The sequence below is a fragment of the Charadrius vociferus genome, unplaced genomic scaffold, assembly GCF_000708025.1.
Source record: "Charadrius vociferus isolate BGI_N301 unplaced genomic scaffold, ASM70802v2 scaffold259, whole genome shotgun sequence".
Classification (NCBI taxonomy): domain Eukaryota; kingdom Metazoa; phylum Chordata; class Aves; order Charadriiformes; family Charadriidae; genus Charadrius; species Charadrius vociferus.
In genome coordinates this window covers 5,481,841-5,494,690 of record NW_009661368.1, presented here as the reverse complement: position 1 = coordinate 5,494,690, position 12,850 = coordinate 5,481,841, and the positions used below count along the sequence as shown (strand labels likewise).

Sequence of the window (12,850 nt, the reverse complement as noted above, 5' to 3'; positions counted from 1 at the left end):
TTTGGGGGGTCCTGGGAAGCGGGCGCCTGCCTGTCCCGTGTGTGGGGTCGGGTCATGCCGGTCCTTGGCGTCAGAGGCGCGCTCGAGCGGCACTGCTGCCACTGTGAATGTGGTTTGTATCACTGCAACGCAAAGATGGTTCCTGACCACAAGTATGGCCGGGGACGTGTCTCAGATTCCAGAGAGCACAGTCACTGATGCCGAGCGCTGTCACCCCGTCGCTCCCTGCCTCTGAGCGAGAAACCAGTCACCCCGCCAACGCCGGCCTCCCGCCGTGGCAGACCGTCCTCGCTGAGGCCCCACGACTGCCTGGTTGGCAGCAGGTCCCCGAGGAACTCAATGGCATGAAATCCTCACGCCTGCAGCCCCGGTTGCTGCCTGCAGGATGGGAGAGGAAAATGCCCCCTGCCCCTGCAAGCCTGCGGGTACGGGCCAGCTCTGTCTAACCCCGCCAGCCGGTGGCTTTGCTCTTCCCAAGGGTTAACAGGACAGGCGTTTGCAGAGCAGGGAGGGTTTCTGGCTGACCTTGGCTGGGAAGCAGCGGTGGCGTCGCTCAGCCCAGCCCCCCGAGCGTGGAGCCGGTGGCCAGAGCGCTCCCCAAGCCTGGGTGGAGGTAGATCCAGAGGAAACTCCACCTCCGCGGGAGCCAACCTGCTATTGCAGGAATTCCCAGAGAAATTCCCGCTTGGGCTGATCTGTCAACGGATCCGTGAACTTTCTTTTACCTCTTGTGAAAGCAGCTACTTGAATGTGCTAAAAACAGAGCAGGGGCGAGTCTGTCGCTGGAGCTGGGCTCGGGGGAAAGCTTGGGAGGGGGCTTTAGCTGACCCCTGCACACCAAGAGGCACCATGAAAGTCTCCATACGTGGTGCCATGCTGGCAGCTCCCCTCGGCAGGCAGAGCTGGTGGAGCCAGGAGGGTTTACTGCAAAATAAAAACCCACAAAATCTCATCTGGTTTTCCCATGGGCTACAGTGTTTCCTAAGTGACTCTCAGCTGATTTGGACCTGGCAGATGGATCAAGTCAGATGGGCTTCCCTTGCTTCCAATATCCCCAGCAGATGCAAGTCACCATCATTTGTTTGGAGATCAGTCACCAAACCTCACCCTTTCTCTTGCTCCCAACAACCGGAGGCTCAATCTGGTCCACATTTGGAGAAGGCAGAGACAAGAGGCACTCCTGGGCCCAGCCTTGCCCACCTACCCACCATGAGATCCCTGGGAAAGCTCTGTCCTGAGACACTCCCTAACTTCAGGTGTGCCCTGGTCTCCAGGATCTCAGCTTTGGAGTCACGGCTCATACGGACAGGAAGGTTGGCTGTCCCTGGGCAACATGCTGGGCTCTGAGCTGGCAGCAGGAGACCCGATCCGAGGAACGGCGGACAGCAAGTAGCTGGTAGACCCCGGGCCCTCATCCAGCACTGCAAATGGCAGCCAGGAGATGGGAGCAGCTGCCATAGGCTTTGCCAGAGCAGTGCTGATTTTGGGGAGGGGTTTTAATGCATCTCCCCTCCTTTTCACCCTCATGGTCCTGCCTTGGCCGCAGCCGAGGGCTCCTGGCTCTGCTGGGTGGTTTGCTTTTGGCTCTTGTCTGTCTCCACCTGGCCCGGCAGCCGCTGCAGCGTGGCTCCTGCTGCCTGGCTGCATCACTGGTGAGGATGCCCGCAGCCAGCCACCCTCCTGCACTGATGGTCAGGCCTTTCCCAGCACTGACCTCCCTAGGGTTGGTTATTCTGCTGTTCCTCCCTGAGCCCAGGGCAGCTCAAATTTGGGAGAGGAGAAGAAGAGAGACAGGGAAACCAACCCCCTAGACATGAGCTTGTGCCAGCCCCAGAATAGAGGCAGGAATCCTGCCTTTTGTCCCCCTCCTCGCTGCAACTGTCTGATGTCCTTAGTCTCCTAGCCCTGGCACCAGGGACATTTGACCCTGGAGGCCAAAAATGCTCCATCCAAACACTTCAGAAACCTGGAGAATTTGGCCCAAATCACGACTTGCATTTCTATCTTGCAGGCAGTCCTGTTTTCTCCTCTAAGGAGTCAAAGGACCTCTCCACACCTCGTCTCATGGCACAGGCCCTCCTAACACAACAGAAACCGCCATGGCTCCCAGGAGATAATGCAGGCTCCATCCGTGCCGCTCCAGCAGAGCAGCCCACAGAGGCTCCGTGTCCTCCGCTCCCCACAACCTCCCACCGCATCTGTCCCGGAGCTGCTGGTGAGCAGCCCATGCCTGGGGACACTACCATCTGGACCTCCTGGGACAAGTCCTGCACCAGGAAGGCCTGCAGGATTTGGCTGGGGGGGACAGCAGCCGCGGAAGGGAACGTGGCCAGGACCACCCTGTGTGGTAGCCCAGCCTCTGCCACCCTGCAAAACAGGGAGCGTGGAAGGCAGGACGCGGAGGAGATGATGGTTCCCCTGGGCCCTGCTCGTTGCGAGCACCAGGGTGGAGTTTGGACCTCCAGCTTTGCAGATGCTCTTCTGAGGCACTTTGGATGTTCCCTAAATCTCCTCCTTCTAACGATTTTAATTATACTGGCTGCTGTTCAAAATATTAATGACAGGGGGAGGAATAAGTGCTAAGCAGCAGCCTGTCACGCTTCGTGAGGTGCTCTCAGGGGACACTGAGCCAAACAAGCAGCTGGCCCAGAGCCGTGCCAGCCAAGTGGGTGCAGGCTGCCTGTGCCACACCGGCCACCAACGGGCTCTGGGGTCTGGGCCGGCCCGCGCGTGCGTGAGAGCGTGTGCGAGCGCTCAGCTCTCCTTTCTCTCCCCCTTTCTGTCTCCTTTTATTTGCCTCCATAAAACATAGGAAGTTCAAGCCATTCATTTTGCTATTTGTGTCTCCCTCCCCACGCCCCGGTTCCCTCCCTTGCCCCCTGCAGCCTCTCGGCTCGCTGCTTGCCCAGCATCCTTGACCCCGAGAAGTCTGGTGTGTATGCACTTCCCTTTTGGCCCACGGAAAGCGCCACTCTGAACTGGTGCCTTGATAAGTCTGCTGTGGGAAGGCAGGGGCTCCTGGGCTCTCACACAGGGCTTTCCCATGTAGCATTTCCTATGCTGTCCCTGCTCACCAGCGCGATCTCCAGACCAGGGCCGTGGGGAAGCTCTCCGGATGGCGGTGCCCCTCCATGGCAGCAGCTCTGTCCTCCTCGAGCTCTCGTGACTTGCTCTGTGTCAAAAGCCGTGGCACGTGGAGGGAGGCGTCCTCCCAAGGAGGAGGACGGTTAGCTTCTTTCTCGTGGGCTGATGTCGCACCTCTCAGCTCACCCATAGCAAAGGATTGCAAAGGGCTTTGACCCCCGCCCCCAACCCCTTTCTCGCAGCAGTTTTGCAAACAGGGCTCTGATATTGTCTCCCACAGAGTTTGGGGTTGATGGGACGTGTGTCCTGCCTGCAAAGGAGCAGGCACGTGGCAGGGCAGCCAGGGCTGGGACCGAGAGCTCAGAGGGGCTGGAGATGGGGATCGACTGGCAGAGAGGGAGGAAGGAGAGACTCAGTGAGGAGGGCTGGCGCGGCACAGAGGGGCCTTTTCTCAGAAGCACCCTCTCCTGAGCTGCCCTGCCAAAGCACAAGGTCCTCGGCATTTCAGCTGTGGGCTGGTGGCTGTGGCTGTCCCTCCATCACCACCACCATGGGGACACACGGGTGGTGCCTACACAGCAGCTGTATGGACACACACCTCCCACTACCCACCAGTGAGGCAGAGGGTGAAATCCAGGCAGCGAACTGGCAGCGTTTGGCCTCCTCCATCTGTGGCTGGAGCAAAAGCTGCTTTATCATGGCTTCAGGGAGCTGTGTGGGGCTGGTTCCCCCCACAGTGAGGGTGCCCATGATCTAAAAGCTGTCGGGGGTCCTAGGGCTGGGTCTGGATTCATGTAGCTGAGGGGGCTGCTGGGCGAACCGGGAGGACTGGGAAGAAGCGTTTGCATGGCCGAAGTCAGCAGAGCAAGCGGCTGCACCGCAGCGTGCCAGAGGGCGAAGGCAGCGTGTTCATTGCCTCGCTGCCTTCATCACTCCCTTTGAAACCCCCTAACCGCACGGCGAGGCCGAGCAGAGCCACGTCCCTGGGGGTTCGCCATGCCCTCCGCTCTCCAGCTCTCCCCGCAGCGATGGGACCACAGATAAGAGTCTTCTCCCGCTTATCGCCCCATCAGCGGCGCTGCAGACGGCTCAGCTGCCCCACCGCCAAGCACCGAGCCCTGATCTCATCAGCGCGCCGCACACTTGCAGCTCGAACAATAACCTCCTTCCCTGCCTGACACAATTCCCAGAAATGCACAGCCTCCTGCTAAAGCCTCCCTGGGGGAAAACATGCCAGCCGGCCTGTCGGCACCAGCACGGACATTGCTGCCAGCCGCTGGCAAACGCAGCTTGCTGCGTCCCCGGCGCGGAGGCACCTCTGCGAAAACAAGGGTGTGCTGGGTGGGGTGGAGGGAGAAGCTGAGCTGGAGTCCTTGGGGCCATCCTTTAGCTGGCCGCGCTCAGGAAATCCCTCTCCCTCTGGGCGTTCGCAACCAGGAGCCTTGCCCCGTCCCAGCCACCCAATTCGCAGCCCCCGGCTTGGCTGCCGTCACCCTACCTTCTCCGAATGCCCGCAGGGTGCACGGGGACTGCTCATGTGGCCGGGAGGCAAAACCAAGCCCCAGCTGCCCGGGCTGGGAGGGCAGAGACAGGACTCATCCCTCCCCTTGCCCCAGTGGACCCCCAGCCCAGAGAGGCTCTTCTGCGTGGCTTCATGGAGTCATTGAATCATAGAATCACAGAATGGTTTGGGTTGGAAGGGACCTTTAAAGACTATCTAGTTCCCCCCCCCTGCCCTGGGCAGGGACACCTCCCACCAGCCCAGGTTGCTCCAAGCCCCGTCCAACCTGGCCTTGAACACCTCCAGGGATGGGGCAGCCACAGCTTCTCGGGGCAACCTGCGCCAGGGGCTCAACACCCTCATAGTAAAGAATTTCTTCTTGATATTTAATCTGTGTCTCCCCTCTTTCAGTTTAAAACCGTTTTCCCTTGTCCTATTTCTCCAGTCCCTGATCAAGAGTCCCTCCCCAGCTCTCCTGTAGCCCCTTTAGGGACCGGAAGGGGCTCTAAGGTCTCCCCGGAGCCTTCTCTTCTCCAGGCTGAACACCCCCAACTCTCTCAGCCTCTCCTCACAGCAGAGGGGCTCCAGCCCTCGCAGCATCTTTGTGGCCTCCTCTGGACTTGCTCCAACAGGTCTACGTCCTGCTGATGTTGGGGGCTCCAGAGCTGGACGCAGTACTGCAGGTGGGGTCTCACCAGAGTGGAGTAGAGGGAGAGAATCCCCTCCCTCGCCCTGCCGGCCACGCTGATTTTGACACAGCCCAGGGTGCATCTCACAGCATCACTGAGCGCCTCAGTCTGCTGGAGCTTTCCCTCGGCACATTTGAGTAATCGCTGTTGCTGCTTCCAGATGGCATATTTGGACACCCGGGCGGGCAATGCTGGATGCTCGAGGCGGGTATTTACCCTGCCCCAGCTGAGCTGGGAGTGGGAGAGGCCCAGGCCAGCAGCTGGCACGGCCATCCTTTCTCCGAGGGCTTTCTCTGGGGCTCGCCAGCCTGTCTGCCCCCCACATGTGTCCTGCCGGGGCCAGATGTGCCATCTAGGGGGGCGCATCAGCAGCCCTGCCTGCGCAGGCAGGGGCCCGGCAGCACAGCGGTGCCGCAGCGGTGCAGGCTGTGGCAAACGCACGCCCACGTTTTCCTCCCTCCAGCCCTGGCAGCGATGCAGCAGACACGCCAAATCCCCCCTGCAAAGGGTGCAACACCGGCATCGTCCCGCAGCCCACGTGGATGGGGAGCAGCCCCCGGCGCGGAGCAGCGGCCAGGGTGCCCGCGCGGGTGCGAGGTGGCCACGTGGGGCTGCGCGTGGGTGCAGGATGGCCACTGCCACGGGGTGCATTGTTCACGAAAACACAAGGGGAAGGCCGAGGAGGACAGACTCGCTGGCTGCGTCAGGTTTCCTGCCTCCCGGCCGCGACCGCTGCCTGACATCATTGCTCCCGGTGGGAATGGCCGCCCTGGCCCCGCTCAGCCCTTGACAGCAGCCGGTAAGTTCCTGACCTCCTGCTCGGCTTTCCAGCTCTGTCCAGCTCTCCCCCGTGGTGTGGGGGCTTTTGTGCCCACTGTCCCCCTGCCACCATGGCACGACAGCTGGCAAACCTGCGTCCTCTTCCTCACCAGCGTGAGGTGATGCTCCCTGTCACCTCACCATCCACCTCCGTGGGTGCAGGATGGCACAGCGCCTCAGTCCCGATGCCCCATCTGCTGACCACCCCTTCCCTGCCCTCTGCGAGCTGGGTGGCTGGAGACCCTCCATCTTGCGTTTTGGGTCCTGCATCCCTTACGCACCCTCTCTGTGCCCTCACCGGTGTGTGGCATCACGGATCAGGACTTTGTCTGGTCCCAGGGACACGGCACAGCACCGGGGCCAGGGCAGGCAGAGCTGGGGGCGCTGGGGGCATGCGGCAGCCCCGCGGGTGCCACTTTGGAGGGGCTGCTGCCCTGGGCAGGATGGTGCCCCCATCCCACTCACTGTCCCATCCCACACATCCATCAGCATATCCAGCCCAGCCCGGGAGCGTCTGTCCTCCAGAAATCCCCTGTTTGGATTAACAGGAGCCCGGGAAGGCTGAGGAGGACATGACACGGGTGTCGGAAGGATGCTTGCCCCTGTAAAACGCACAAGGTACCACACAACCCCTGTGCACCAGCCCACGTCACCTTCTCCCCACCATCCTCACATCTGCCCAAATGACAGCAGGGAATGGGTGCAGCCTGTGCCGAATCGCCCATCCACCCTGCACGCTCCGGCGTGGACTTCTTCAAATATAGGGACTTTGCAGTGAGAGGGTGTAGAGGGATCCCGCAAGCCTGGGGCTGTCACTGCGGCAGCCTCCCTCGCCCTGCAACCTCTGCTCAGCCATGTGCAGCCTCAAGTTTTGGTTTTTTTTTCCCTGGGTGACTTCTCAGGAGCCGGCAGAGCACGACCTTGGGCTGATGCGCTGCAAACCTGCCTCCTCCTCCTGCCCTTGCCCAAAGCCGCTGCCATCAGCACTTTGCTGCAACCGCTTCCAGCACTGCTCAAAGAGTTTTTTTCTTGCAGCCTAACCCCCCCACCCCTCCCCGGCTCCATCCTTCTGGCTCCAGCCCACTGGGGATGGAAGGTTTCTCCTTCCCGAATACAAATATAACTGTAATCTGCTAAACCCTGCTGTTGATCCTGACTGCATCCTCCTGTCCTGAGCTTTCCTACAGCGCGCCTTTTATACCGGTAATAGCACCAGGCTCCTTCTCCCATCATTGTTGACTCGACAATGAAAACTGTTTGTATTATTGTGTCCCCGAAGCTTTGCCAATAGCACATGTGTCCCGAGCTGATAGCAACAGGCTTTGGCAAGGCTGCGGCTCCATCAGATAAGAGCCTTTAACCTTATTTCTCCAGCTCCGGCACGCCACGAAGGGCTGTTCTGTCGTGAGCCTTCGCTTTATCCTTCCCCAGCGCTTACAGACCCGAGCAAGGTTGAACGGGCCACGCAAGAGGGGTCGTCAGGAGGAGGGCAGAGGTGTTTGGGGCGAGCAGCCTGGGAAACGGGCTCGGCTCGGCTGAGAGAAGAGCACGGGAGGGAGACGAAAAGATAGAGCCGCTTTCCCAGGCAGTTTACGGGCTAAATGCACGGCTGTCCCCTGCCTTCCTCGGGGACCCGCTCCACCCCGCCGTGCTCCACCTTGGCCCGGCTCCCGCGCACAGCAGGAGCGAAGTGGAGGAGAAACGCTGGAACCCGCAGGCCCTCGCACGCTCCCGGCTGGCCCGCGAACAAAGCTTTTCCCTTGGAGCCCTACCCCATCGCCTCCCTCCTGCCCCCGGCCCCCCTGCTCCCCACCAGCTGCGGGGATCCCCGGCATCGGCGCAGCCTTCATCCCTGGGGGTCCACGCCATCCTCCTCCTCCCACCCAGCATCCCCCGGCCCCAGCTCCTTTGCCGGGGGATTTCGCTGCCCTTTTCCCTGAGCTGCAGCACAAAGGATGCTCTGAAATCAGAAAGTGAAGAAAAAGATGCTGTCCTATGGCAAGCTTTTAAATCTCATTTTTAGGCAAATTTAGGGGGGGCGGGGAACGTCACAGTTCTTGGGGTTTTGAGCTGCAAATGCAGCATGTTCAGTCATTTCCCTTTGGTAATGTCCCCAGTACAGCACCAAAAACCAAAACTTGTTCCTCTGCTTTCAGGGAGGGAAAGCACTCAGGCCCTTTTCTTTCTTCTTAGTATTATTATTGTAATTATTATTATTGTTCTCTCAGGAGAGAAGCACTCTGTCAAAATTACCCTGATACACGCTAGCCTTTGCCAGGGAGATTGTTGTCCCTAAAGGGCCCGAGGAGAGGCTGGGTTGCCCTGTGCCCTGCATGGCACATGGGGAAACTGAGGCACAGACCCACAGCAGCGTCTACCCCCCTCTGAGCCGAAACTCCTCTCTTCCACTTGGGTTTGGCACTGAGGGTTTCCCTGACTATACGAAGGTGAGGTTGCTCTCAGCAACATCCTCATCCTTTCTGCTGAGCAGTGAAAGCCTTGGCGAAGGAGAGAAGTGGCCACGAGACCACGTGTGCAAGGAGGTGGGCTGTGAGCTCCGGCAAAGGTTGTTGGTGCCAGGGATACTGCAAAGGGATCCCCTTCCTCCAGTGATGCTGCAGTGTTCCCATCCCTCCAGGGACGCTGCAAAGGGATCCCCTTCCTCCAGTGATGCTGCAGTGTTCCCATCCCTCCAGGGATGCTGCAAAGGGATCCCCTCCCTCCATGGGTGCTGCAGTGTTCCCCTTCCTCCAGGGATGCTGCAAAGGGATCCCCTTCCTCCAGTGATGCTGCAGTGTTCCCATCCCTCCAGGGATGCTGCAAAGGGCTCATCTTCCTCCAGGGATGCTGCAGTGTTCCCCTTCCTCCAGGGATGCTGCAAAGGGATCCCCTTCCTCCAGGGATGCTGCAGTGTTCCCCTTCCTCCAGGGATGCTGCAAAGGGCTCATCTTCCTCCAGGGATGCTGCAGTGTTCCCATCCCTCCAGGGATGCTGCAAAGGGATCCCCTTCCTCCAGTGATGCTGCAGTGTTCCCCTTCCTCCAGGGATGCTGCAAAGGGATCCCCTCTCTCCAGGGATGCTGCAGTGTTCCCCTTCCTCCAGGGATGCTGCAAAGGGCTCATCTTCCTCCAGGGATGCTGCAGTGTTCCCATCCCTCCAGGGATGCTGCAAAGGGCTCCTCTTCCTCCAGGGATGCTGCAGTGTTCCCCTTCCTCCAGGGATGCTGCAAAGGGATCCCCTTCCTCCATGGGTGCTGCAGTGTTCCCCTTCCTCCAGGGATGCTGCAAAGGGCTCCTCTTCCTCCAGGCCTGGCCGGGGTGATGCTCAGAAAGCAGGCAACCACCTCCCCAGGATCCTGTGAGCAAACCAGCCAGCGCGTGGAAAACCCGAGCGGAAAGCACTGGGTTGAGGGGCTGCAGACAAAGTGGGGAGAGGGGCGAGAGGAGCGCGGCGCAGCCAACAGCCATCTGCCATCTGCCATCTGCGGCGGCCCGGTGAGGTAATGCCTCACGCTAAGTTAAAACATGTCGGGAGCCACAGCAGCTCTTGAGAACAGCAACGCTTTCCCAGATGGAGACGTCCTGTGCCGCTGCATCAGCCCTCCCGGCGAGGGAGAGGACGAGCGATCCTCCTGCAGCCGGTCGCGGGGCTTGGTGGGTGCAGAGGCGCAGCCGGCCTCCCCTCTCCTCTGCACGCCTCCCGCTGGAGTATTATTTTAGGGATCAGAGAGGCGATAACCGGCTCAGCCCTTGCCGATGATCTCCTGGGGACTGAGACGCAAAGCAGTAGAGGTGCCATCGCTGTGTTGCCTTCCTTAATTGCCCTCCTCTCCCCTGCTGGAAAGTGGCATCCTCATCTGTGAGGTAGCACCAGCCCATTTTTCCACGGTGCTCTCAGTCGAATGATGCTCGAAAAGCATTCTCCGGTGGGACGCGGAGATCAGGAACCCGCAGAGCAGAGTCCTGGAGAGAAAGTTTTGTGCAAAAGAGGGGTCCGCGCTTTTCCTAGGGGACACGTCACTTCATCTCCTGGCTGTCCCCGGTGTGGCAGGGCCGCTGCTGTTGGAGGAAAGCAGGGGATGCACTCACCGAGGCCACGGGTGAGGGTTCACTGCTGCACGGAGCGGGGCCATGGTGGAGCTGCACCCGGCCGTGGTGCTCGTGGGCACGCGTAGCTGCAGGACCACAGACAGGCAGCCGCGACCCACCTCCCCAAAAAAAAACCAGGCTCGGAAATCATCCTAACTGCAGTTTTCCTTTCTCCAGCGCCCAAGAGGAGGTGGGGCGGCGCGGGGCAGCGAGCCTGGGCACGCAGAAAGAGCAGGATCCCGGTTCTTGGCTGCATCTCCTGCACAGACACCAGCGAGCAGCATTTTCTGCCAACTGGAGTGATGGAAGCAGCGACTAACCCCGGCGTGCCCAGGCTCCGCGCAGCCCAACTGTCGGCCAGCTGCCTGTTCCTGGGAGGACGCGGTGCCACAGGCAGAGTGCATTTTCTTGCTATAATCGAGAAAAGAAATTGCGCCGATCGGAGCAGCTGAAAGGCAGCCAAATCTGCTTCTCAGCGGCTTTTCTACACTCTGTATTCATGTATTTGGCATGAGTAGCTCTGCATTGAGGTAATTCATTAATGCTGAACCAAAAATGTGTTTATGGGAGTCTTGAAATAGTTGGTAGAAGTGTAAGACTTTCCTTCCTCAAAGCCTGGGCTCTCTCCGTGATGGGAACCGAGTATTAAAGCAACCACGGCTGCCGCAATCAGCTGCCGGGGAAGCGACTCCAGCCAACGTGCACACGCGTGCCCTGAGCGCACCCGCCTTGAGCACCGCGCCGTGCCGAAGCCTTTCCTCGGCGTTAGCCCAGCCGTGAGCACCGTGGGGGGGGGGAGCTGCCCCCCGGGGTTTGAGGGGGAGCAGGTCAGGGAGCAAACACGGGGTGCTGTGGCTGGAGGCGCAGCGCCCTGAGCCGGTGGGACCACCAGAGGAGAGCCAGGGCTGTGCAAGAAGGGGCCATGGCAGGGCAAAGGCAGGGGAAGGGGAGGCAGGACAGCCCCGGTGAGGACCAAGGACTCCGGCCACCTCCTGGGATGCTGCAGCGGCCGCGCTTGCGCGGAGCAAACAGCTTTTTCAGGTTAACTGTGGGTTTTGTCGCTCGCACAATGGGTATTGCTGTTGTCGTTCCAGTTATAATCCTGTATAAACAAGTTTGACCTCTGGTTATTGGAAAGAGCTGAAAAAGAAAGACAACTTTCTCCGCTTCCTTGGATGAGGTGCCTGATTGCCGGGCTTGGCCGGCACGGTCTGCACCGTGCTCCCGGCACAGCCCCGGAGCCATCGGGGACCTGCCGGCGTGGTTGGCAGCGGGGCAGGGTGGCAGCGAGCACCCAGGCTGGGGGGCTCCTGGGGCAGAGAGCCACTGTGGCCCAGGACACCTTTCCACTATGTCCCCGGTGCCCTTCGCTTATCAGATGGAGCTGGAAGCGAAGAAAAAGAGCAAACGAGCAGAAAACAGCTGAGCCGGCTCTTCCCAGGGCTGGGGCTGACCGGGATCACCCGTTCTCCACCCACTGCTCTGACTTGTGTTGAAAAGAGTCCGGTCCCCAGCTGGGAACACAGGGGACATGTCACCCTTGCACGGGCGCATGGCTGCTGGTGGGATGCTCCTAACACGGATGCCGTACTGCATCTGCCCGCGCCTGGGAGCCCGCAGCCGGCTTGCTCGGCGCTTGCCAGCTCTGCCTGACCCCCTGAACTATTTGTGCACGAGGAAACCGGGCGCTGAGTTGGGCCCTGGAAAAAGGGAGGCTCCGGCGAAACGCGGAACGTTTCCCAGCAGATTACTTCAGCCTCCCAGCAGGGCTCACACACAGCCCCGGCCCCGAGTCCTTTGCTCTCCAGGAAGCGCCTTTCTTTGGGAAGCCTTTGTTCCAGCAAGGCTGCAGCGTCCCCGGCCCCGGGGGAGCCCACGGGACCCGCTGGCGCAGGGGCACCTCTCAGGGTGCCGGGGGTGCTGCCGGCTTCGGGGCCCCCCACATTGCATGAAGAATGTCCCCACTCCCCTCGGCCACCCCTGGTAAAGGGCATCTCCTTCAGGATGAAGAAGCGGGTGTGGGTGTAGGTCATGTCCGTCCCGCCTGGCCGCACCGCTCCGGGTACCTGTGCGTTGTGCCCTCGAGAGAATTATTAGCTGTAATTAATAAGAAATCTCTTCCCGTGAAATAATCTCATTCATCCAATTGGACACACCACAGCACCGGCCCCGCACCAGTCGTTGCACGGTAATTAGTTCATTAGCGGCGTGAACACATCTAGAAGCCCGGCTGGTCCGTGCGAGCCAGTGAAGAAGGCACTGGCCACCGCAGGAGGGTGCAGCGCCCGCAGCCCGGGGACAGATCCTGCCCCTGTCCCCTCTGCCCTGCACCCTCAGCAAAATGAGAATAAAAAGCAATTTTCCCCATCACGGTTTGGGGCTTTGCTGCTGCTGCTGTGCCGTGGGGCTGCTGCCAGCATCCACCTGCCACCTCTGTAACCCGGATGCAAATTTTGGGGGTAAATCCCTTGGATTTGGTTACGCAGCCCCTAGCCCAGCCTGGGGCTCCTGCAGCCACCCGCAGCCATCAGCAGCAGAAATAACCATCAGGCTCAGCCAGCACCCCTCGTTCTTACCTTCTTGCCATCCCCACCACCCCCCTCTTCGAGCCCCCAAATCCCCGAGACCCCCTTGGGGCGGTCCAGGTGGTGCCGAGTCTATTTTTAGGC

The 12,850-nt window shown here is 60.3% G+C and overlaps 1 protein-coding gene across 1 annotated transcript in view; it reads left to right on the top strand.

The window, feature by feature from the left end:
- Positions 1–9,617: 9,617 nt before the first annotated feature.
- Positions 9,618–12,850, top strand: part of SOX18 (SRY (sex determining region Y)-box 18) — a 9,983-nt gene continuing 6,750 nt past the window's right edge. The window contains exon 1 of the mRNA XM_009893570.1: positions 9,618–9,746. Coding sequence (XP_009891872.1) covers positions 9,618–9,746 — 129 coding nt within the window. The remainder of the gene's footprint in view (positions 9,747–12,850) is intronic.